Here is a 26,884-nt window from a genome sequence, read left to right as displayed (position 1 = left end):
GACAGGACAAAGAGATGACTCCAAGGGTCATAAGGATGACCTATTAAAGCTACAAGGCCACAACAAGATACAAGAGGCCTTTTCCTGAAACTGCCTGGCTGACCAGTGACCTGGATTGGACCCTGAAAGCCTCTAAGTGCCTCCCCTGAGGTCCTAATGGGATTTAGAAGTGTACTTCTCAGGTAGATTTGAAATGCAAGGACTGAAGACAGAAGGTTAAAATGTGTTTAAAGAACAAACCTGGCTGATTTATCTGATCTGTGCTCCATTGCGGTCTGAGTAAAAGTGTGCCTAGGTACAAGTTTACCGCAACCACTGACTATCATTGGCACTTGGTGCTTTCTTGGCACTATTCCTACTTAAAGCTTTAAAGATTCAGAACTCCAGTTTCCCTTATTTAAGATTTGTGATTTTGGTGGCATTTTGTTTATTAAATGTTACTCCATTTTCTTAATTTGGTTTGTAATCTTTATTGTGTCACATTTTAACTTGTATACTGTTATGGTACTGCATACATACTTCACATATTGCCTTAAGTTCTGCCTGCCTTCTCTGTTCTACAGTTACGAAGATGCGAGCTCAGGTTAATGTAATGAATGTGAGGGTTCACTCTGACAAGAGTTGTGACTTTTCTTGAGGTGGGTAGTTACCCATCCCAATTAATAATCCAGTTTCCTACACATCCCATATGTTGGCCAAACTACAGAGAGATTCAGTTGATGGGCCCACATATGCCAACAAAGATGTGGCACCAGAAGGTTGCAAATTTCTACAAGACAACACAGTCTCAGAAACATAAAGACTGGGACAGTACCTCTTGCTTAAAACATCAGTAGCCTGCCCAGAATGTTCTAGAATCTCTGCAGTGGTGAACAACCCTTCAGAGTGACCAATTCCAGAGCAACTAGAATAAAAGATGATCTTTCAGATGGAAGATGAAGGGAGTTGTGCTGTTTTTGTAGTTGTGAGGAACTAAAGCTACCGAGGCATGCTCTCCCTCAACAGCCAGTTGTTGAGGTACATTTGTAGCCCCAAAGTGCGAAGATGTGCTGCGACTACCCGCATGACCTTTGTAAAGACCCAAGAGGTCGATGTCAGCATAAAGGACAGTATGGGTAAATCGGTAGTGGTCTGACCCTATACAAAGAAAGGGTAAATGGTCAAAAAGAGGATAATTTACCATAGGGTACTAAATATTTAGCAGTGATTACAATGCCCCAAAAGATGACTTATAGATTGAATTAAAGGAAACAAATCAATAAAGGATACCACAATAATCAAATTGGATTAAATCAAAACAGGAAAACATAATGTAAGTTTGAGATGTTATCACAAAAAAATTTGATAAATCAACAAGGGGTGCATGACAGCCAAAACAATCATACATTCATGTCCGTCGAAAATATATTATATATTGACTATATATCAATGTCTGACAAGTCCACTTTTTTAATGGAATCAGTCCATTGTACACAGCAGATGATTTATGGAAGTTGCTCCAGGAGTTGATTTTTGAAGAAGTGGAACTACCTTCAATGTTTCGGTCTCTATTTGTGAGCCATACGTGAGACCATTCAACTATGGGTGAATTGTATAGAGCTCTAGTAGAACATCTCAGACTCTAAAGGAGAGCAGGATTAAGAGTTTAATTGTTTATGCAATAATGTGTATTATTCAAATCGTATGTCTGCATTAATTAGCAGGATCGATATGCTAATGCTTCACAATCAATCAGCATTTGGAGAGCACAGCAATGTCACCCCTGTGGGTATCTGGGCGCGAGTCAGAAAGTCAAGTCTTGAGGAAATGGCGGGAAGAGAAAAAAGCAAAACAGGGGGCTGAAAAACGAACGAGAGGAAAAGTCAAAACAGGGGCAGAAAAACAAGCAGAAACGGTAAAACAGATCAGAAGAGAGCAAAACAGAGGGCAGAAAAGGCCAAACAGGAGTCCGAAAAAGAAAAAAAAAAAAAGAAAAGAGGAGGGCAGAAAAAAAAGAAAAAGGCAAAACAGAGGGCAGGAAAAAAGCAGAACACACAAAACGGATCAAGAAAAAGCATATGAGGTACGAACAGAGGGAAGCAGGAAGACCAACAGCAGAGGGTAGCGGACAGCGGGCAAGCTGAACAGGAGAAATGTCGCGAGGGGGCTAGCCCGAAGACCTGCTCAATGGGCTTGCGCTGCGGCCTCCATTAAAATGGGGGGTTCTGGGTGGCAGGAAATGTCGGGAAGAGGGAAACGACAGAAGGAGGGAAACCACAGGAGGAGGGAAGAAACTAATAGAAAAAAGCAAAACAAAGGGCAAAAAAACTAGCAGAAAAGGGTAAAACTGAGGGCAGAAAAGGCAAAACATAGGGCAGAAAAGGCAAAACATAGGGCAGAAAAGGCAAAACAGAGCAGAAATACGAGTAGGAAAGGCAAAATAGAGGGCAGAAAATGAGCAGAAAAGGCAAAAACAGAGGGCAGAAAAACAAGCAGAAAAGGAAAAACAGAGCAAGAAACTAGCAGAGGAGCCCAAACATTTGAAGCAGCTAGGCGGATAGCAGACTGCGGACAAGCCGGACAAGAGAACTGTTCCAGGGGAGCTGGCATGATCACCTCAATAAAATATTGAGATAAATCAATGGCAGAGTAGAACGGTACGAAGGCTCGATGACTGAACATCAGCACACACAAAGCAGAGGTCCTTGCAATAAGCTTGTTGAATCGGTACATGACAGTAGCCATCTGGCATGCCCGGGGACACTACTAACTCCGTGGGATCCAAGGCAAGCAAAACATGAGAAAATGTTGTGATTTTTAACTTTGGCTCTTAGAGGAACGAGATCAATACCCTGAGGTCCAAAATTGGTCTCAGGCCGCACTCCTTCTTGGGACCAGGAAGTATCTGAAATAGCAACACAATCACCTCTTTCCCTTAGTGATGACTTCAGTTGCTCCCTTCATCATCACTTATATGGAGAAAATAGCAGCTTGATTCTCTGACACTTGAGCAGTTGCAGCAAAAATGTGAGAGAGGGTGTATAGAAAAGGAAGAATATGACCTTGCTGAACAAATTAAACGGTCCATTCATCTGCCTTAATCAAGCACCAGTGGGAAGACAGATGTGGATTTCGCCCCCTAATGACCGCAATGGTTGTTGGAAGGGTAGCTAAAGTGGCTTGCTGGTGGTCAAAAATGAGCTGAACTACTGCTGCTTTTGCAGAATTAATCTCCTGTCACTGCCCATAAGACCACAAAAAGGTTGACAGGTTGAGAGGGTAGCCCTTGGAGACAGGCATGGCCTCTTGAGAATCCTCTGAACTTCTGATGCTGCAGATGGAATTTGCAAGTTGGGAAAATTAACCTCATTGAGCGAGCAGTAGTTCTGCTAAGCTTACTGTGTTTAAAAGGCATGTCTTCTTTCTAATTAAACAGTTTAGCCCCATAAAGAACAAGTTACTTACCTTCGGTAACGATATATCTGTAAGAAACAGTAGTTAGTATTAGATTCCTTACCTTAGAATATCCCCAGGCGTCAGTCTGGATCCGAAACTTTTGCGTAGCAGTACCCCTGCGCGTCGGTAGGCGTCGTCTGCAGGCGTCCCCTGCGGCTCCGCGTCGTCGGCGTCATGCGCGGTGAGGACGTCGCTGGAGTATATAGACGCCGCCTCCGCGCGCTGACGTCAGTTCTTTGCACACAGCTTTTCCGCGCCAGAACACGCAGAGCCATGTGAGAACCAACACTGGTGCCATGTGAAACTAGGGCCCTGAAAGGGATGTCCTTAACCCTAGGTATCAGTTCGCAGAACGGGGAGGATGGGTGGGGCGGTAAGGAATCTAATACTAACTACTGTTTCTTACAGATATATCGTTACCGAAGGTAAGTAACTTGTTCATCTGAAAGAAACAGGTTAGTATTAGATTCCTTACCTTAGAATAGATACCCCAGCAATACCAACCCCGGTGGTGGGTCTGCGAACCAATACAATCCTACACCAGAAAATCCTGGAGGACCGAACGGCCAAAGAAGCCGTCCCTCCGGACTTGACTGTCCAGGCAGTAATGCCTCGCAAAGGTGTGCAGCGAGGCCCACGTAGCCGCCTGGCAAATGTCCTGCAAAGGGACTCCCCGGCCCAGGGCAGTAGTAGCCGCCGTGGCCCGAGTGGAATGGGCCCTCAGCCCAACAGGAGGCTCCTTCCGAGCCAAAGAGTAGCATGCTTTGATGCACAGGACGACCCACCGAGAGATGGTTCGTTTCTGTACCGCCCTTCCCTTCTTCTCACCCACGTAGCCAACAAACAGTTGGTCATCCACCCGGAACTGGCGTGTGCGATCCATATAAAATGAAAGCGCACGTTTTGGGTCCAGACGATGGAGCTGCTCTTCATCTTTTGAAGGATGCGGAGGCGGGAAGAAGGAAGGTAAGGTGATGGACTGCCCGATGTGAAAAGCAGAAACTACTTTGGGCAGGAAAGAAGGTCTAGTTCTAAGAACCACCTTGTCAGGATGAACGGACAAGAAAGGAGGTTTCACAGAAAGAGCCTGGAGCTCACTCACTCTCCTGGCAGAGGTGATGGCAACCAGGAAGGCCGTCTTTAAGGTGAGAAGACGGAGAGGACAGGAATGAAGCGGCTCAAAGGGAGCGCACATCAAGAAGGTCAGAACCAGGTTCAAGTCCCACTGAGGCATCACGAACGGAACAGGAGGAAACATGTGCGTGATGCCTTTCAAGAATCTCATTACAATAGGGGACTTGAACAAAGATGGCTGATCAGGTAGCCTTAAGAAGGCGGAAAGGGCAGAAAGGTAGCCCTTGATAGTGCCCAGAGCAGAGCCCTGCTGGGCAAGAGAAAGAAGGAAGAGGAGAACTTCAGAAAGGGGAGCAGAGAGAGGATCCACAGCCTTTGCTGTGCACCATGCCACAAATCTGTTCCACCGGCAGGCGTATACCGACTTTGTGGAGGGACGCCTGGCTGCCAGAATCACATCACAGACTTCAGGAGGCAAGTCAAATGGCCTCAACTGTCGCCGCTCAATCTCCAAGCATGGAGGTGGAGACTGGACAGGTTCGGGTGGAGGACCGTCCCCTGCTGCTGCGACAGAAGGTCCTCCTGAAGGGGCAGGCGGATCGAGGGACCGACTGTCATGCTGAGTAGCTCGGGATACCAGTACCTTCGAGCCCAGTCCGGAGCCACAAGGATAACTTGGGCCCGGTCGCGCCTGATCTTCTTCAGCACTCTGGGCAGAAGTGGTATAGGCGGAAAGGCGTACAATAGACCGCAACTCCACTCGCGCCGAAAGGCGTCGCCGAGCGAGTGCCGTCTTGGAAACTCCAACGTGCAGAACTGATGACATTGCGCGTTCTCTTCTGTGGCGAATAGATCTAACCAAGGCTCTCCCCATTGCAGAAAGAGGCCTTTCGCCACGTCCGAGTTCAGACGCCATTCGTGATCCACCGAGCACCGACGGCTGAGTTCGTCCGCCCTGGCGTTCAGAGAACCTGCCAGGTGTTGAACCGTCAGAGTCACGCCCTGACGTTCCAGCCATTGCCAGAGACGCAGGGCCTCCTGGCAAAGGGTCCACGACCTCACCCCGCCCTGCTTGTTGCAGTACCACATGGCGGTGGTGTTGTCCGTGAACACCTGCACTACACTCCCGTTGACAAAGGGGAGGAATGCCTTCAGTGCTAGGCGAATCGCCCGCAGCTCCAACATGTTGATATGGAGCCGGGACTCCGCCGGAGACCAGATGCCTCTGATCTCCGCCTCTCCCAAGTGGCCTCCCCAGCCCTGGAGGGACGCGTCCGTCACAACTACGTGCTCCGGTTGGGGAACGGAGAGGGATCTGCCTCTGACCCAATCGCGGTCCGTAAGCCACCACTGCAACTGTCTCGCAGTGCCCTCCGAGATCAGGACGTGGTCGGATAGGTTGCCCTGATGCTGGGCCCACTGAAACTTCAGGTCCCACTGCAGAGCCCGCATCCGCCACCTGGCGTGATGCACCAGAAGGATGCAGGAGGCCATCAGCCCCAGAAGCCGCAGCGTCAACCTGACCGAGACCCGGGATAACGGCTGAAAGATGGGAATCAAAGCCTGAATATCCCGGACCCGCCGTTCCGGAGGATAAACCCGAAACTGCGCCGAGTCGAGAACCGCTCCGATGAAAAGGAGCTGTTGAGAGGGGCACAGGTGTGATTTCGGCACGTTGATGGAAAAGCCCAGCTCGTGCAGGAGGTCTGCCGTCATCTGGAGGTGGTGGACGACTGTCTGGGGCGAGCCCGCCTTCAACAACCAGTCGTCGAGGTAGGGGAAGACTGAAACCCCTAACCGGCGCAGATGAGCTGCGACCACCGCCATCACTTTCGTGAACACCCGTGGGGCGCTGGTAAGGCCGAATGGGAGCACGATAAACTGAAAGTGCTCGTGGCCTACCGTGAACCGCAGGTAACGCCGGTGGGCCGGCAGGACGGGGATGTGAAAATACGCATCCTGCAAGTCCAACGCTACCATCCAGTCTTGCGGGTCTAGAGCAGCCAAGACCTGAGCCAAAGTCAACATCTTGAACTTCTCCTTCCGGAGGAAGCCGTTGACGTTCCGTAGATCCAAGATAGGACGCAGGCCCCCCTTGTCCTTCTTGGGTACCAGAAAGTAGTGGGAGTAGCAACCACACCCTACTTCTGACCCAGGAACGCGCTCGATGGCCCCCTTGGCCAAGAGGGCCGTAACTTCCTCCTGCAGAAGTGTCAAGTGGTCCCCCGACACACGGTGGTTCTGCGGTGGCATGGCTGGAGGAGTGGTCTCGAAGGGGAGGGAGTAGCCCCTTCGGACGAGCTGCAGCACCCACCTGTCCGAGGTGATAGTGCGCCAGCGGGAGTGGTGATGGCGAACCCTGCCACCCACTGGCGTCACATGGGCCCGAAAGCTCGGACTAGGAGGATTTGGAGGCTGCTGCGGGGGGAGGAGTGGCCTGACCTCGCCGCTGTCCCCGACCGCCACCACGGCGGAATCCACGGCCGCCACCGCGTTGAGAAGTGTTCTGCGGTGCGTGGCTGGCAGCACGTGTGGGACCGCCCCTTCCGTGGCCACGAAAGGAGCGAAACGAACCCGTTTGCTGGCGCTGGGTCGAGAGACCCAAGGACTTGGCTGTGACCCTGGAGTCCTTGAAGCGCTCAAGCGCGTTGTCCGCTTTGTCGCCAAACAGGCGACTGCCATCGAACGGCATGTCCATCAGGGCATTCTGGACATCCGGCAAAAAATTGGCGGATCTCAGCCAGGCGTGGCGACGAATCGCCACCGTCGTGGACATCGCTCTGCCCAGCGAGTCGGTCGTATCAAGACCACACCTGATCGAATACCTCGCCGCATCCCGGCCTTCAACCATAGTCTGGCCGAGCTTGTCCCGTACCTCCTGCGGGCATTGCGGCAGACACTCCGCGACCGTATCCCACAGAGAGTGGGTGTAGCGGCCCAAGAGGCATGCGGTATTGCAAGACCGCAGTCCCGCACTCAGGGACGAGAAGACCTTCTTGCCAAACTGGTCATACCTCTTTGACTCCCGGTCGGGCGGGGCCGACGGGAATGCGGATTGGGATGTGGAGGCCTGGATCACCAGACTCTCAGGGGTGGGATGGGTGGACAGAAACTTAGGGTCGTCCGAACACGGACGGTGGCGCCTGGCAACGTTCCTGTCAACAGGCGAACCTGAAGCGGGCCTGGACCACGTGCCCAACAGAACGTCCGTCAAGGCTTCATTAAACGGCAGCAGAGGCTCCTGTGGGCATGACTGCGGTTTGAATACCTCGGTGAGGATGTTAGGCTTCACATTTGCGACGGGGAGCTCAAGGTTCAAGGCCTTGGCAGCCCTCATCAGCACCACAGAGTAGGCAGCCCCAGCCTCCGACGCCACAGTGGGAGGCGAGACAAAACCAGGGTTAGGTGATTCGTCTAGACCACTGGCATCACCCAAGTCACCTGCCCAGTCCACGTCGTACTGACAGTCGCGTGTCAGAGGGTCCTCAGACCCCTCCCAACCCTCTCCATAATCTTCATCATCTCCGTACTCGGATTCGACGATGTAGACGGGCTCCTCGGGGTCAATGGGCCCCATCGGCGCCGGACTCGGCGTCGGGCGACGCCGGTCCGACTCCGCGTCCGGAACTGGAGAGGAAATGGGGGTGGCGCCGCCCGGAGCCGGCGTCGGAGTCACGGCGCCGCGCGGAGGCGGCACCACGGGTTGCCCCAATGGAATCGACGCCGGAGTTGCCGGGAGACCAGCCGGCGACGACCCTGAAGGGCCTTGCGGCGCCGGGGCCGGAGCCGCCGGCGGCGTCGGGCCGGAGCACCCGACGGCGTCGGTGCAGGAGCACCCGAACCGCTCGGGCCCCCGGACGGGACCACCGGGCCCGCAGGCGCCGTAGGCCCCGTCGGAGGAGACAGCGCCCTCATGGCCATGAGGAACTCCTCTATCTCCTCACGCGACGCGCCTTGCCCAGGGACCGACGGGTATGGAGCAGGCAGCGTCGGTGACCCACGCGGAGCCGCGGGGGTGGGGCCACTCGAACCCCCGGCCGCGTCGGGGGGAGTCGGGGGTGCGATGACGACGCCCCGACTTCTTGTGTCGCTTACCTGAGGAACCGGAGGAGTGGTGACGACTTCCGGAGCGCTCGTGGCGGCTCCGCGACCGTTCTCTCGACCGCTCCCTCGACCTCCGGCCGGACCGGAACCGCTCTCGACGCGGGGCCGACATCCGGAGCTCGAGCAGCTTGCGGGACCGCTCCCGCCTAGCCTTACTCGTCAAGGCCCGGCAGTCGACGCAGGACTCGACGTCGTGGTCCGCGCCCAGGCACCGGAGGCAGAGTCGATGGTGGTCGGTGACCGACATCAGGCGGTCGCACCCGTCACAATTATTAAACCCGGGCATCCTACCGGCACCAAAAAAGTTAGAGTTAGAGTTATCAAAAAACTAGGTCAAAAGACCGGAGTACTGCTCTTCGGATCTGCGCTAACTGGCGCAGAAAAAAGAAGAACTGACGTCAGCGCGCGGAGGCGGCGTCTATATACTCCAGCGACGTCATCACGGCGCACGACGCCGACGACGCGGAGCCGCAGGGGACGCCTGCAGACGACGCCTACCGACGCGCAGGGGTACTGCTACGCAAAAGTTTCCGGATCCAGACTGACGCCTGGGGATATTCTAAGGTAAGGAATCTAATACTAACCTGTTTCTTTCAGATAGGGCATGCACAGAAAATCTGTTAGAGAGCACTGAAGTATGGTGCCCATAGTATGAGCCACAAAACATTTTCTATCTAAGGCAGACCATAACAGATATTTTGCAATTACCTGCCCATTCTGCACTGTAGCGTGAAGGAGATTATTACGTTTTCAGGCAATGTGAATAAAACATCCCCTAGTCTCTGTGATGGTCACACACCACCTTTAGACCTTTTCTGCTCTCTTGTGTATTTGTATAAAGTAGTGGGGAGCGAGCAGACAGGTCGTTAAATATTTCCCCTGACCCTCCACACATCTTTGTTTGTTAATGTGAATAAAACCTCACTTCTGATGTCCTAAAGGAAGAGAGTGTGGTGAACCAGGATACAAACAGCATTGATGGAGCGAAGAACTAGGCAGACTAATGAAAAAATCTTCTTACTCATAGCAGCCGTTCCTTTTGATTTCTTGTTTGGGATGACGTTAGAAAAGACTTTGTGTTGATTTTGATTGTGAAAGCCTGAACTATAATGCTCTCAGTTGTAGGATGTGACAACAGGAATGTTGTCGATCACCTGGTGCACCTCTGTGCCAAGCCACAAGAAGACAATTCATTGGTAAAAATCAAGCCATACCACCATGACAAACTAACTCATGGCTTTGTTAAACAAGAGCAATGGCTCTGAAGGTGGAGGCTGCAACAATTTAGTGGTACACAAGGGGGTGGTGATGGACGGAGCATCTGAACCAATCAAACACTCACACCCAGTCAACAGATCTGGGTTTAATCACCGTTCTTTAGCCCACTCTGCCACGCCAGTTCAGACATGACCATATGCAAATCAGTCTGACCCTGAGCCTCATGTCTGAACTGGGGTGGCAGAGTGGGCTAAAGAACGGTGATGGATTCAATCCAGATCTTTTGACTGGGTGTGAGTGTTTGATTGGTTCAGATGCTCCGTCCATCACCACCCCCTTTTGTACCGCTTTGTTCGCCATAAGTTGGCAGGGTATGCTCAGTCGTGAGTCCCTTGCTCACTTTGCCACTGGATTCAAGCAAGCCTGGCTGAAGACGGCTGAAATGCCAGGAACCGGTCCCAGGAAGCTTGTTTCCGGTCCAGGGAAGGCATGTCTTGGCAGTTCGGGCTGGACTGTTCCCATGAGGCACAGGGTCAGACTGATTTGCATATAGCCATGTCTGAACTGGGGTGGCGAGTGGGCTAAAGAACGGTGATGGAATCAATCCAGATCTTTTGACTGGGTGTGAGTGTTTGATTGGTTCAGATGCTCCGTCCATCACCACCCCCTTTTGTACCGAAAAGATTAGTTGGCAAGTTTTTAGTCTCTGTTGCAAATCAATCCTTATGTGCCACCGCTGCAAAAGATGCACACTTGTCTGTTGAAGGTCTCAAGAAAGAAACCTATTCCGTCTCCGATGGGATATCCATTGAGGTTTTGAATATCAAGATGTAAGCCAGGTTCAGTGAAATGAGAAGGGAGCAAGTGATCTGTCTCTTCATAGTCCTCTTCATTATGCGCAATATGGCAAGGCCTTGGGCACCAGAATCTAAGCAATAAAGAGCCTTCGTCTTCCAGAAATATTGCTGACGAAGCAGGGGCCTGGGGAAACTCTTCCTCAAACTAAGTCTGAGATTAATGGAAAAGAGCTTGCTATATCCAGTTCCAGATCTGAAACAGGCATCAAATTCAATACTGGTCCCGCATTTGTTGGTTGCTTACTGCTGTTGTTGCCGCCGCCATCCATCCAGGAGAGGTACAGGGGGACTTCAAATCCCAGCCCGCCCTAACGGAACCTCACGCAAGCCACAAGCACCAGGAGGCGCTCATAAAGTGGGCTGCGGGCCCCCGCAGCCTGGGTCCCGCATTTGTTGGTTGCTTACTGCTGTTGCTGTCGCCGCCATCCATCCAGGAGAGGTACAGGGGGACTCCAAATCCCAGCCTGCCCCACCGGAACCTCACGCAAGCCACAAGCGCCAGGAGGCGCTCATAAAGTGGGCTGCGGGCCCCCGCAGCGTGGGACGCGGGCGGGCCCATCCAAGCCAGGTTGAGGCAGGGCAGGGCCTGCCCTCTGACATTTACTTCTCAGCTGGCACTTCAAGCTATGCAAGGTACTGTTAGCCATCTTAATAGGCACCCGCCCCGGACTATTTGTTTAACAACTAAGATTCATCATTGTCTTATCAGTATATATATATATATATATATATATATATATATATATATATATATATATATATATATATATATATATATATATCTGCCTACTAAGGCCTAAGTTAAAACCAATATAAGACAGTCAAGACCGTGGTTTTCTTGCTTGTTTGAGATTGCATGAAAACACATCTAGGTTTGTTTCTACTCCTGTTAACAGTGGTTGTATCGTTTTCCTGTATAACTGGTGCCTCTTATTCCTTGTCTAAACCCTCACAATGGGGAAGAGAAAGGCCTTAGAGAACGGGGTGGGGGGGTCTTCGAAGTTAAGCAAAAAGGCAAAGAAGTCAGCCAAATTAATACAGGGTAAACCTGACAAACCTGACACAGTTATGGACCGTATTGTTACTTTAGTTGAAGAATGTGAGGAAATCCTCCTGGCTCCGCAAGGTTTGACTGAAAGCTCCCGAGATGGAACAAGTTTTATATCCCATACTCCCATTACTACCTCATGTAGAAATCCCCCTATTGTCCCAGATATGTTTAAAAAACCCACCCAGAAGGTCCAACAATTAGCTGGCCGAGAAAGTACATCAAGCAACCTCACTCCAGAGTTAGGTGCCTGTTTAAACGAAAGCTGCTCCTCTGACATAATTTGAACAAACAAATTCTCGGCCTTAATGGATATACAGGAGAAATCTCAAGAAGAACAAAGTGCCCACTTGGAGCTAACCAATGATCGTGCCAGCTGTGCTGACACATTTAATAGACCGACTTGTTCATGCACAACTGTGATTAAAGAAGAGCTAGCAGAGCTTAGGGACCAAACCAGGCTACTATCAAACGAGGTCAATCAACTAAAGGGCACAATTGTTTTACTTACCCAGGCCTTACATATTCAACCTAGCTTTAACCTTCTACCCACTGACGCCTCAACTTGTATCCAGGAACACAGGGAATCTACCACTGGAAAGGGAATAATGTAATTATTATGGGTGATTTCAACACTACTTTTGAGCCCCTGGGACCAGTGGATAGCAACCTCAGCGAAGATGAGGATGCCCAGTGGGGCATTCCTCAACTGGAGATACCACCTATCAGAAAATTGACTGAGGCGGCCCTCCAAGTTAAAGCGCTTAGCTTAGAAAAGGGAGTCAGGGCAGCGAACAGTCGCACACCATCCGACCGTTTAGGGACAGATACCTACGAGAGTGGTCTAAGGAGTAGTCGTATTGACTACTTCTTTATTAATATTGAAAACTGGCCTTCCTTAGTAGATATGGAAGTATGTGCAAGGAATGAAAGTGATCATAACCCTCTCTCCCTAAAACTTAAGGTATTAGATTACACAACATCTACTCCTATAGCCGCACAAGTCAAGACAGCAGAGGCGTTTTTAAGTACTGATAAGAGGAGGGTTAGGTGGTCAAGGGTCGTTGAGAATGATAGATCCCTGAGAAAAATGCAAGAAGGTGTCAAGCCCCCTAGCAAGCTTGCAAACATATAGCAGTCAGGGAGAAATACATTCTAACATAACCGCCTTACATGAGACCATGTTTGAGAACATTAGGCGCTTTTTTGTTAAACCCATCAGCACCCCAAAAAGAGCCCCACCTAAACGTAACCATTGGTACAATAAGGATTACAAGGAAGCATATAGGCAGCTAACCTGGGCAATCAGACGTAAAAACATGGCCTTTATAAGAACAGCGAGAAAAACGTACACAGCCACCCAAATGCTTGCTAAAAAGGAATGGGATGAGAAATGGTGGGGTGAACTCTTACAAGCTAGCAAAATGAAAAATATACATTCATTCTGGCAGCTGGTGAAGAAGGGCAGAGGAGGTAATGAGAACACCCTTGATAATCATATTGCCCCTGATCAATGGGTAACCTTCTTCGAGAACCAATTTGCAGTGGGTGAGATCTTTCCCTGTTTTGAAGTTTCCATCCCAAAAACAACAATAACCTTCTCATTAGGGGAGGTGGAAAAGGCCCTGAATGTAGTACCAAAAGGCAGGGCCCCCGGCCCCGATTGCATTCCGGCGGACTTATTTTTACACGACAAAGACAACTGGCTTCTTTACATCTTAACTCTTGCAAACACGATAGCCAGTGGAGCTCCTATACCTGACTCCTGGTGAGGAGCCGAGATTATACCTATTTATAAGAAGGGCAACCGATCAAATCCAAGCAAATATAGGCCATTCAGCCTAATCGATTGTACTCAAAAGATTTTGGCTAGATTGGTCTTGAATAGAATCCAGCTTTGGATAGACGAAAACAATATACTATCCCCTTTTCAAGCAGGTTTTAGGACCCTTGTAAGTACAATTGACCAAGTATTTTACTTTATTTTAACTTATTGGCGTACTTTATTACTAGCGGGTGGAACCATATATGCTGCCTTTATTGACCTTAAAGCAGCCTTCGATTGAGTCCCGAGAAATAGGCTCTGGGCCATATTGAAAGACTTGGGGATGCCCCCTGAGCTCCTTGAGTTAGTAGTTAAGTTACATTCAAATAATTACGCGCAGGTTCGCTGGGGACCTCAAGGCAAAACTACCCCCAAATTTCCAATCCAAAAAGGGGTGCGACAAGGGTGCGTACTGGCCCCCACTGGCCTACCCCAAAGTACGCCATTAACCCCTTTATATCTTGATCTGGGAAGCACCCCATTGGCAGAAGTCCAAAAATTTAGGCCGTTGGAATATTGGAGGAGAATCTGGTCCACTCCAGAACAAGCACACTATGCCACAGCCCTCAAAGACATCAGAGATGCTGATACATCCCATAAGATCAGCTGGTTGCAGCGCTTAAAAATCTCTCTCGTGAATATAGGCATGAGGCACCTGTGGGAAGATCCTATGAATAATATGTTTCCCTCAAAAAAAGTTTATAAAGAAGCGTATTGAACTATGATTAGAGCGGCAAATATGAGCTCCTCTAAAGTATCATCATTAAGTAGTACCTTTTTGGACCACAAGTCGGAACCCGTTTTTGAAGAATACTGGAACATTATAAGCAAGACCAATGACAGGAAACAGTTTTTTTAGTTCCGGATAGGTACCTTACCCATTAAAGCTTTTACTAGTACTTGGCTTAATTCCAAGAATAGCACATGCTCATCTCGCCCGACCGAGGATGAAACAATTCTACACATAATGTTTGTTTGTACCGCATAGAATTCTCCTAGAATTAAATGGCACAAACCTATTTGTATTAATATGGGTACCCGATTGAGTGCCACTGCACTGCGAATATTAAAGACGAGCACCCAGGAGGTAATTGTGATTGCCCTGGCAAAGTTTTTAGGTTGGATGTGGAGAATCCGACGTCAGATGGACAGCAAGTATACTGATACAGTGATATTGTATTTTCTTCTTACAAACGCAGTCTTCTACTTAATATTTCACCACACGACCTTGTATTTTATAATAACTCTACAATCGTTTTTAGTTGGTATAACGTTGCATGGGTCCAGCTTTTTAAACAGAATTTTTTCTAATATAAAAAGTCTTTTAATATAGTAACTAATGTTTGTTAGGCTGCATTGTTTATTCTTTTAGAAATTTAACCTGCTTGTATTGTCTTTTAAAAATTATGAATATCTACTCTTGTTCTGTAAGATTGTAATCATCGGAACCCTTGTTTTATCTATTTGTTATTTATTGTCTTTTATGAATAAATTGTTTGAAATAAAGACTGAATGAACTGAACTGAATACTGGTGACCCTGGAGCCAAGGGCTGTGCCAATGGAGGAAGAACCTAAAGAGTCTGTAGCATTGCAGTGCCATCAATCTCTTGTGCTGAAGGGTGAGTAGGCTGGCTACATTTCGGGTCAGTCAGTGCTGGGGAGAGTGTTTGCCAAAATAAGTCTAACTTGAAGACCGGCAGACCTGTTTAGTTCAAAAGCGCACAAGAGGGATCAAGAACCATTTTTGTAGAGTAATAGCATGGCCTCTTTGAAGGCTGCCATTTTTGCCAGTCTCGACAATGGCACGTGGGAACTCTGATGCAGCCGCTCAAGAGTCGGAATTTAACGGAGTCTGAATACATAGCCAGAGTATTGTTCCTCAAACGCAGACTACGAGACCTCTCCCCAAGCGTCTAGACTTCAAAGGGCTTTGCATATTTCTTTTCTTGTGTTCTCTTCAACTTGTTCTTCGACTTTGATTTGGGCTTGCCCAAATATGGAGAATGAGCTGGGAGAGGCCCCATAACTTGGAGGCGAACCAAGTTGGTATTTTGTCCTCAGTTACCCAACGTTTGGCCTCTGTGATGGCTTTTAGATGCATCAGGGGGCATATGTTGCAGAACATATAGTTTTGCTTTGAGACAAAGTACCAAATACAGACGTCATGCAAGTTTGGGGCTGACATAGGCTTGCTACAAGCCCAGCACAGCTTGAACCCTGCTGTCTTCGGAGGAGGCATCCCTGCACAATGCCAAAAAAGTTTGGGACAAGCTTTGGTAAACAACAGAATTTGTAGTAGTGGAACCATGGATCTCTGTCTAAGGCCTCTAGCCATCCTGTTCAGAGGTAAGATGGAGACCTGAAGGAGGCAACAGAACGCTCCCCTGGTGTACAAGGTGAAGAGTCTGTGCTAAAAATAGCCATCAGAAATAAGAGTTTTCTTTGTTCTGGCCCAAATAGGTTTGCTAAGCAGTTTAGCTAAGGCTAGGCAAATTCATTTGGTTTGTTATTAACCAACTATATTGAGAAGTGAAGATTAAATACAGGACATTTTTACAAAGTATTCTGCTATAGGGCCGTATACTTTCTATAAAATTAACTTCTATTGCTTTACTTTTTTTTCAACAGGGATTTCCTATTATTTTCATAATCAAGTAATCAAGGAAGTTCTACATTTGCACGTTTTATTAATCCAAAATTCCAGCTGCAACCCACTGTGTAGACTTTTTTTAATTTTAACATGCACTGAATATATTCTTGATATCCTCCCCACATTACTATAGATCTCGGTGATCTTGCAGATTGTAGTAGTGATGTAACATTCATCATCGCTCAGCTAAGCCGGAAAAATCTTACACCCAACTCCCTAATGCCACTCAAACGCCTGCCGCTTCTGTGACTTTATTACTATTCAGGTGGTCCATGTAATACTCTTCCAAAATGCTTTATTAGCACTGCAACATTTATCATTGTTGAAAATGCCTCAACATTTTACACTTCAGTTTTAAATGAATTTCGAAAATCCAAGAACTTTGAACAATATCTGCTGTCCAAATTCCAAGATAGTTCATAGTGAAAAACAGATCGCTATAATACAATTTTTCTTAATTCAGTGACTGATAGGGGGCAATGTGAGCTATATAAATTGGCATTAAATACATTTTCAATGTCGGCCCTGACATGCGTAGAATTCAAAAGTAAATGTCAACCAAATACATCAGCAGCATTAACAAGAGATAAAAGTAAGAGGCTCAAAGCGAGTGAGACCTTGAACTGCAAATATCGGCCTCAAGACGCCCATACCTTTTGTGTTTCTGTTGCAGGAATGATACTCTCCCCTTCAGTCTTCTGACCTCCTCCCTTTTTGTTCGGATAAGTTCTTTGTTTCTATACAAGTACCTAGGCATAGAAAATGGAAGACAACTGAAGAACAGTAGCCTGCTCAGTTCACCTGTGTACAACATCTTCTGGATTTCCAGCACCCAATTAAATGACAGACAGACCATGAGAAACAAATGACAACTAAGCAATGTAGAAGGGCATGAAGGAAAACATCCAAATGCACATGAGGAAAAGTTACAGCATATAGCAGGAGTACGAAAAAGAGTGGTGTACAAGAAACCTTCATTCCAGAGCAGACACATGACATGGGCACTGTGTCAGAAAATTGCACTTCGAAATTCTGCGTCTGCAACTTTCAATACAGAAGTTGCTTAAATTTTAAATTACAAAGCGAACATTTGAATATCTAAATATCTAAAGGGGCCACACAGAATCAGGATTTTAAAAGCAACTGCTCCAGTGCACCAGATGGTGTTATCGAATGCCACAATGCAGTGCTTAATTTGGAAAATAATGACCACCATTGCCCAAAGCCCATCTCAGAAGCCCGCGGCTGGCGCTAGTATATGACAGCACGCCGATAGGCAATGTAGTCCGGAATCCACCCAAGGTCAGGGACGGATTGGTAAAGTGGGAACTAGTGCGAAGGGCCAGTATCAGAGTTGCAGCTGTGGCCGCTTTTTTGGCAAGCGTGGTGACTGATTTGGGCTGTGTCTCTGCTGTTCAGATGCCGCAAGTTTCCCAGTGGGGGCCTGAGCGGTCTTTCAAGAGGCAGATGGGCCTCTATTACTTACCTTTTACAAACGGAACAGAGGTGTCCTTCCCAGTCTCTTGCTGGGCTGGCCCATTAATGTATGCAGATTTGGCTGGGGCCTTAGTAGAAGTGGCCTCACTTGTACTCAGGTGTGGCTCACCATTATGAACTTTTCGATGCACGAAGAGTCCTGGCAACATCTGCTTTTTAGGTCGAGCCTTGAGTCAGCGCGCATGCACTGCTCTGTGAGACTTGTAGTGGAGTGTGGAATAGAAGCCCCACCCACTCTCTGCCCATATTTGTCATTGGCTTGTGTCATTGTCCTTCATAAATTGCTGGCTTCTGATTCAAAAATAGGCTTGTTAGTCCCTCCTTAGTACTGCCTTGTCTTCATTTGTAACCTCCCATGGCGACTGGCCCTTTTACTTCGGTTGTTCAACCGTGTGTTATTTAGTCTTATAAGCACTATTTTCTTTATTGAGTTTCTCTTACTGCAGGCATGATGTGCTTTGTGTACATTCAGCGCGCAGTGTGCACTTTCTCTTTTTAAGCAGCCGGGAAGGGACACGGCGGCCACTTCTTTCCAAAACCATATTGCATTAAAAATATTTTTGTTTTCAGTCAATGAGTTAGGGCGGCGGCTGCATAATGAAGCCGTGCAGCTCGTGCACAGAATCTCAATAGCAAGCACCCAGAAGAGAGCACAGCTATAAATAGGGCTCCATCTTTAAAGGTCTCTGTGCTGATCCACCTTCACCTCGGAGAGGTAATTGTGGAAGGATTGTGCTAGACAATGAACGCTCACGATGGACCAGCAGGCATTTGCCCAGAGGAGATAGACTGATGAAATGCAAGTAGTCGACAAATGCATTTCTCCGGAGCTGCATCTTAACTACAGAACATTCTCCCATTCTAGGAATCACCTACGACGATAGTCTTTACTTCTGAACTCAAAAACCTTCTAACCCTACATCTACTGAAACACATATTCTTACTATAAAAATGGTACATTGCGCCGTTGCTTAATTTGTTAAAAAAATAAATTAAAAGAAGATGAAACAAATGCCAGAGCCCTCGTCAGGGGACCACCGTAGCTTGCAAGCCCATTGCCACTGCCCAAGCGCTGCTGACAGTACCTAAACAACTACTAATGATCACACTTGTGATGACAATTCAGACTGTTCAAGGTTACAACCTTACGGCTGACTAGGGCGCGTATCCACAGCTAGAAGAGTTTTGACTCGGACAAGTCTGAAAGGATATATTCCCCTGATGAAGGGCTTGTCCCGAAATGCATTGGGATTCCTACTAAATGCATTTGATCTTTCAGTTGTAGTGTGAGGTTCTAACACTAAGTACAGAAATATGCTTCATAATAAATTAATGATGATCTGCATCTGAACAATATGACTACATAGTGATTAAACCGGTTGCCGCGGCCGCAATTTCGCAGCAGTGCGGCACTTCCGCAAAACGGGCGGGCCGAGTCGGCCGTTGGATGTGCGCAGCACGACGAAGGTAGTGCTCGTGACGACCAACGGCCGACGGCAGCACTTAAGGGGTTAATAATTGGATGAAGTTTACACATATATTAGGATACTAAATACTCAGATCGAAGTGCAATAGTGGGGACATTGTTCTTTTCTAAGATAACGCAATCATTGTGATGTCATTTGCACGCCTTAGATCAGTGGGCGGTACCCACCTGCATCTAACACTTTAAAGAAGTTAGAAGATTCATAGTGAATTAACTTTGAACAAATGTAGGAGTGCGACATTTTCTATTTTGTATTTTCATTGTCTTGCTTTACCATTGTATGTCCATGCCTGTGAAATCAATGTCTGTTTAGACGGACAGCTGAGATGTAACCTGCATAGCCTGATGGCCCATCACCAAGCTGATTGGCTGAGATAGAGCGGTGGGATGAGTGGTCACTGACACCTGAGTAGGGCTATGCCTGGCCACTCGCAATGCTGTCTCTGCCCCCCTCTAGTGTGTCTGTAGCCAAGGAATGGCAAGGCAGGATCTTGTGGACAACAAACTTTCCTTTAAAGTATGCTCACGTCAAAGGCCAAAATGGGTGTAAGTATTGGATCTATAACCCCAAATCTTTAGAATACTTTAAAGAGTATGGACTCTGCCAAGAAGAAGAGCCGAAGAGATGTCAGGAGTAGTACTGTCCCTTTGCTGTGTGTTGCTTTGCCGGGTTGGCCTGCATTTGCTGCTTCTGTCTGTAGGCAGTGACAAATCTGGAATCGCTATCTTGTATCCTGCTTTCCCATGGCTCTCCACAGCTTTGTGTGTGCTTGCCTCCTGTTGGAAGTCTAAGGGCCATCAAAGACTTAATTTGTAGCATCTCTGAGCTCCTCTGCTGGGAGTTCTGACCGGCCAAGTGGTGCCCATTCCAGTTCTGGGCCCTTGGAGGTAGTTCTGCTGCTTCAAGACTGGCAAATCCCTTAATCGCCCTTTCAGCGCTGTTTTCTCCACCACAAGCTTGACATGTGGTTGAAAAACCAACGCACAGCCGTGGTATGGCAGAAATAAAAAATGACGCAGCGTCTGTTTACGGCCTGAAGAACAGCCACAGCCCGAATGCAGAGCACTGTGTCTCCGACGTCAGAGACCTTCGCTCCGACTTCGAAGCAGGCCTTGCTGTACGACTGAAGATATCTAGGCATCACCTATCCGCGGAAGTGGAAATCGATGCATGTGCCCGTTTTGTTGCACCTTGACGCGCCTGGATTTTCGCAAGCATTGCACCTGTGCGCCAAGTTTCCAACGCATCGCCCCACTAAAAGGAGTCAAATCAACATATCACTTCTACTTGCAGTAAGGAATCGACCCAAAACTTCTGCTGCGTGCAGCAGAAATGACACCCCCATTCCCCTGGGACTCAAGAACAGATGCATCACTGAGTTTTCCGACACTTTCCTCCTTTACGGCTGTTCTTCGTCTTGGATTTTGATGCATCAAAGTTACTTTGTGCTAAAATCAATGCATCTATAGCATTCTATGGACAGAATTGCCTAACCTTTCAAAGCACAAGTTACTACTTGTGTAACGATATATCTGTAAGAGACATTAGTTAGTGATAGATTCCTTACCTTAGAATATTCCCCAGGCGTCAGACTGGATCCGGAAAGTTTTCTGCTTAGCAGTAATCCTGCGCGCCGGTAGGTGGCGTCATACCGCTACGCGTCAGTCACTGGTGTCGTACGCGCCAGAATGACGTAACGGAGACTACTTAGGCGCCACCCATGCGCGCTGACCTCAGTTCTGTACACGACTTTACGAGCCGAAAAGCAGAGCTATGCCAGAAACTGACCATTGGTGCATAAAACTAGGGCCCTAAAAGGGGATGACCGTAACCCTAGTAATCGGCTCGCAGAACGGGGAGGATGGGTGGGCCGGTAAGGAATCTATCACTAACTAATGTCTCTTACAGATATATCGTTACACAAGTAGTAACTTGTGCATCTGATAGAGACACAATAGTGATAGATTCCTTCCCTCAGAATAGATACCCTAGCAATACCAACCACGGTGGTGGGTCTGCGAACAAGATTACAGCAAAAAGTCACGGAACACAGAACAGCCAAAGAAGCCGTCTCTCCAGACCTGACAGTCAAGGCAGTAGTGCTTGTTAAACGTGTGCAGAGAGGCCCACGTAGCTACCTGACAAATGTCCTGCAAGGGAACACCGCGTCCCAAGGCAGTACTGGCTGCAGTCGCCCTGGTCGAATGGGCACGCAGCCCCACAGGAGGCTCCTTCTTGGCCAAGAAGTAACATGCTTTGATGCACAAAACAACCCACGGGGAAATGGTTCGTTTGTGCACAGCCCGACCGTTCTTGGCACCCACGTAACCAACAAAGAGTTGATCATCCACCCAGAATTGTTGTGTACGCTGCAGATAGAAAGCAAGCGCACTTTTTGGGGCCAGACGGTGGAGCCTCTACTCCTCCCTGGAAGGAAGCGGAGGAGGAAAGAAGGTGGGCAAAGTGATGGCCTGCCCGATGTGAAAGGGTGTAACAACCTTTGGCAAGAAAGAAGGACAGGTCCTTAACCACATCGATGCTATGCATTTTCCCGTTGTGTGCTGGAAACAACAAAAACACATGTTCCATGACGAGCTGGGCTCGTCATCAGCGTAGCAGGAGGCTACCTCATGACGAGCCCAGCTCGTCATGAGCGTGGAAGGGGTTAAAACCACCTTGTCCGGTTGAACAGAAAGGAAAGGAGGATTGGAAGAAAGAGCCTGGAGCTCACTCACTCTTCTGGCAGAGGTGATAGCAACCAGGAAAGCAGTCTTGTGAGTAAGAAGACGCAAAAAACAGTTATGAAGAGGCTCAAAGGGAGCACACATCAGAAAAGTCAAGACAAGATTCAAGTCCCACTGAGGCCTTATGAAAGGCACGGGAGGGAACGCGTGTGTAATGCCTTTGAGGAAACTGTTAACAACCGGGGAGTTAAAAAGAGAAGAATGACCAGGAAGCCTCAGGAAGGCGGAAACAGCAGAAAGAGAACCTTTGATAGTGCCCAGAGCAGAGCCCTGCTGGGCCAAAGACAGAAGAAACAGAAGAACCTCAGAAAGAGGAGCTGAAAGGGGTTCGACAGCTTTTGCTGTGCACGATGCCACAAATCTGTTCCATCGGCAGGCGTATGCCATTTTAGTGGAGGGACGCCTGGCTGCCAGAATGACATCACAGACTTCGGAAGGAAGTTCGAAAGGTATCAACTGTCGCTGCTCAATCTCCATGGATGGAGGTTGAGGCTGGACAGGTTCGGGTGGAGGCCCGTCCCCTGCTGCTGCGACAGAAGATCCTCCCGAAGAGGCAGACGGATCGGGACATTGGTGCTCATACTGAGTAGCTCGGGAAACCATACTCTTCAAGCCCAGTCCGGAGCCACAAGAATGACTTGGGCTCTGTCGTTTCTGATCTTCTTCAGGACTCTGGGCATAAGTGGTATAGGCGGAAAGGCATACAATAGACCGCAACTCCACTCGCAACGAAAAGCGTCTCCGAGCGAATGCCACCTTGGCAATTCCAACGCACAGAACTGATGACACTGCGCGTTCTCTTCGGTGGCAAATAGATCTAACCAAGGCTCTCCCCACTGCTGAAAGAGACCTTGCGCCACGTCTGAGTTCAGATGCCATTCGTGATCCACCATGCACCGGCGGCTGAGTTAGTCTGCCCTGGCGTTCAGAGAACCTGCCAGGTGTTGAACCACCAAGGTAATGCCATGATGTTCCAGCCATGTCCAGAGGCGCAGAGCCTCCTGACATAGGGTCCAGGACCCCACCCGCCCCGTTTGTTGCAATACCACATGGTGGTGGTGTTGTCCGTGAACACCTGCACTACACTTCCCCGGACAGAGGGAGGTAATGCCTTCAGTGCAAGCTGGATCGCCCGCAGCTCCAGGAGGTTGATATGGAGCCGGGACTCCGTGGGAGACCAGAGGCCTCTGATCTCCGCCTCTCCCATGTGGCCTCCCCATGGATGGACCCAACTGTCGCGCAGCGCCCTCTGAGATCTGGACGTGATCCGACAAGTTGCCCTGATGCGGTGCCCACTGGAACTTCAGGTCCCACTGCAGAGCCCGCATATGCCATCTGGCATGCGTCACTAGCAGGATGCAGGAGGCCATCAGGCCCAGAAGATGGAGGGTCATCCTGACTGAAACCCGGGATAGAGGCTGAAAGAGCGGAATCATAGCCAGAATATCCTGGACTCGCTGCTCGGAAGGATAAACCCGAAACAGTGTCGAATCCAGAACCACTCCGATGAAGGGGAGCTTCTGAGAGGGACTCCAGTGCGACTTCGCCACATTGATGGAGAACCCCCAACAAGTGCAGGAGGTCGGCCGTAGTCTGGAGGTGGGTGATGACTGCCAGGAGCGAGCCCGCCTTAAACAGCCAGTCGTCGAGGTAGGGGAAGACTGACAACCCTGACCTGCGCAGATGAGCTGCGACCACCGCCATTACCTTCGTGAACACCCGAGGGGCACTGGTAAGGCCGAAGGGGAGCACAGCAAACTGAAAATGCTCCTGGCCTACCGTGAACCGCAGGTAGCGCTGGTGGGCCTGCAGGACGGGGATGTGGAAATAGGCGTCCTGCAAGTCCAACGTCACCATCCAGTCTCCTGGGTCCAGAGCAGCCAGGACCTGAGCCAGTGTTAGCATCTCGAACTTCTCCTTCCGGAGGAAGCGATTTACATCCCGGAGGTCCAAGATGGGGCGTAGTCCCCCCTTTCCCTTCTTGGGGACCAGGAAGTAGTGGGAATAACAACCACTCCCTACTTCCTGATCGGGAACGCGCTCGACGGCCCCCTTGGCCAAGAGGGCCGTGACTTCCTGATGGAGAAGAGCCAAATGATCCCCCGACATGCAGTGGTACCGAGGTAGCATGGCCGGAGGGGAGGACAGAAAGGGGAGCGAGTAACCGTGACAGATTATCTGTAGCACCCACTTGTCAGATGTAACTTCGCGCCAGAGGTGGAGGTGGTGGCGAACCCAGCCACCCACTGGCATGGGGTTCTCCCTGAAACTCGGAAGGTTTGGAGGCGGAAGCAGCAGGGGTGGAGGTAGACTGAGCCGCTCGCTGATTACCAGACCCACCCCTGTGGAAGCCACGACCGCGGCCACGCTGGGGCTGGTTCTGCACAGGCTTAGCGAAGGAGCGTGCTTGGGTGCTCCTACCCTGGCCACAAAAGGAACAAAACCCAGACGTGGCAGAGGCCTTCATGGAAAGACCCAAAGACTTGGCCGTGGCGCACAAGTCTTTAAAGCGCTCTAGGGCATTGTCCGCCTTGTCACCAAGCCATCGAAGGGCATGTCCATGAGCGAGCTCTGGACATCGGGTGAGAACCCAGTGGAGCGCAACCAGGCGTGGCGCCGCAGCGCCACAGTCGTGAAAATCACCCTGCCCAATGAATCAGCGGTATCCAAGCCACACCTGATGTCAAACTTCGCCGCATACTTTCCCTCTGCAATCAGCTGGGAAAGGACAGCCTGGACCTCCTCAGAGCACTGAGGCAGAACCTCTGCCACCAAATCCCACACTGCATGGGAGTAACGGCCCAATAAACAGGCGGTATTAACCGATCTCAACCCCAAACTGACTGAGGAGAACAACCTCTTGCCATATTGGTCCAGCCTCTTAGAGTCCATATCCGGCAGAGCAGAGGGAAAGGCACTCTGTTATTTCGAGGCCTGAATGACCAGGCTCTCAGGCGTGGGGTGCGTGATCAAGAAGGCGGGATCACCAGGAGCCGGACGATGGCGCCTAGCGACGTTCCTATCCACCGGTGTCCCCGAGGCCGGCCGCAACCAAGAACCCAAGAGGACTTCAGTTAGGGCCTCATTGAAAGGGAGCAGCGGCTCAGACGACGTAGACCGGGGGTCTCCAACCAGTCGATCGCGAGCTACTGGTAGCCCGCTGACACCCTGTCGGTAGCTCGCGACCTGTCTTTCAATTTAGTATCCTATCGTCGTTGTTTTGTTTATATTTTAGGTATTTTCTGCCCTCTTAATCGTGTTTGCCGTCATAGAAACCTGCTGCTCATGCTGGCTGGTGAAGCCTATCTGGGCGTGGTGAAGTGGCTGACGTAGGCCCAGCATCGGCAGTGTCAGCCTGCCCACGAGAACCACGAGGCCTGACTTATGCTGCTTGCATCGTGCTTTTTCCCTGCCTGACTTGGAGGCCGAAGCGGCAGCCTTGCAAGAACAATTGTCTCTGCATACAGCACTCCAGGAGCTGCAGCACTTCCCACATTAGGCACAACAGGATCAGGTTTGTGGACAAGAGAACCTTTTTTTTCCAAATGCGTGTGTGCAATGCCTTGTTTGTATTTTGGCCTTTTTCAGCCCTCTTAATCGTGTCCGACGTCATATAAACCTGCTGCTGTTGCTGGCTAATGGAGCCTATCTGGGGCGTGGTGAAGTGGCTGACGTAGGCCCAGCATCTGCAGTGTCAGCCTGCCCACGAGAACCGAGGCCTTCCTTATGCTGCCTGCATCGTGCTTTGACCCTGCCTGACTTGGAGGCCGAAGCGGCAACCTTGCAAGCACAATTGTCTCTGCATACAGCACTCCGGGAGCTGCAGCACTTCCCACATGAGGCACAACCGGATCAGGTTTGTGGACAACAGATATTCAACTACTAGGAGTCAAGAGGGGTAAGGAAGACTGGATCGCCCTCCACTCAATCAGACACTAATCAAAAAATGACCCAGTCCTCAAGGCAACGTAGAGGTAAGTCCTGCTATAAACAGTTCTAGATCGTCCAGAGCGCTCTCTAGTTATATCCCTATTCGTAGAGATTATACCACCGTTTCAGGCTGTTGCCAACGTTAAAAATTAAGCCCATCTCTGATAAACAGAAAACCTTTCAACACAATACAGACATTCATTCAAAGGGACAACATTAAGAAAAAGGTGTGAATAGCTAGATGACACCTCACGGGCGCACCACCAATGGGGCCCCTGGTTGGTACTCACCAGGTTAGCCCTGTTCTCATCATCGGTGTCAAATAGCTTAACGCAAAACGTGTCCAAAAACCCAAAGTAAGGAACATAACAGTGAATGGTGCAGTGTACAAACAACATATATGTGACACAAGACTAACCGCATTCAACATATAACATACACTAAACTGCGCAGCAAGATATTACTCATACTTTATTGATATCTTTTTGTTGCATTGCAGTTCAACATGTAATATAAAAGGGTGAAGTATGAATACTACCTATCGCCTCATACTCAACCCGCAGCCGACATGTTTCATTGCCTTAGGTATAATATCAGGCAATTTCTTCAGGGCCAACGTATATTTACGATGTCACTGCCAGCGGTACTGTGCTTTTAGATGCTAGATAAGACAGTTGCTTTCATACCGTTACCGCTCTGGCTCTGTGCAAAGACTCTGACCCCCTTCCGCTCGGTAAGTAGGGTCCCGCCTCCCTTCCTGAGGTGCTCGCGGAGGTCCAGCAGACGGCGTTTCCTCCGGTGTTGAGGTCGGCTGCGGGTTGAGTATGAGGCGATAGGTAGTATTCATACTTCACCCTTTTATATTACATGTTGAACTGCAATGCAACAAAAAGATATCAATAAAGTATGAGTAATACCTTGCTGCGCAGTTTAGTGTATGTTATATGTTGAATGCGGTTAGTCTTGTGTCACATATATGTTGTTTGTACACTGCACCATTCACTGTTATGTTCC

At 49.2% G+C, this 26,884-nt stretch overlaps 1 protein-coding gene across 7 annotated transcripts in view; it reads right to left on the bottom strand.

Annotated features, from left to right (window-relative positions):
* Positions 1-26,884, bottom strand: part of USP28 (ubiquitin specific peptidase 28) — a 505,647-nt gene that overhangs the window by 262,072 nt on the left and 216,691 nt on the right. For all 7 annotated transcript variants that reach the window (XM_078682349.1, XM_078682350.1, XM_078682344.1 and 4 more), the window contains exon 12: positions 16,866-16,961. In XM_078682349.1, coding sequence (XP_078538475.1) covers positions 16,866-16,961 — 96 coding nt within the window. The remainder of the gene's footprint in view (positions 1-16,865; positions 16,962-26,884) is intronic.

Source organism: Lissotriton helveticus, chromosome 3_1 (genome assembly GCF_964261635.1).
Source record: "Lissotriton helveticus chromosome 3_1, aLisHel1.1, whole genome shotgun sequence".
NCBI classification, from domain to species: Eukaryota; Metazoa; Chordata; class Amphibia; order Caudata; family Salamandridae; genus Lissotriton; species Lissotriton helveticus.
Note: the sequence above shows the minus strand (reverse complement) of the source record. Positions and strands in the feature narration are given on the sequence as shown.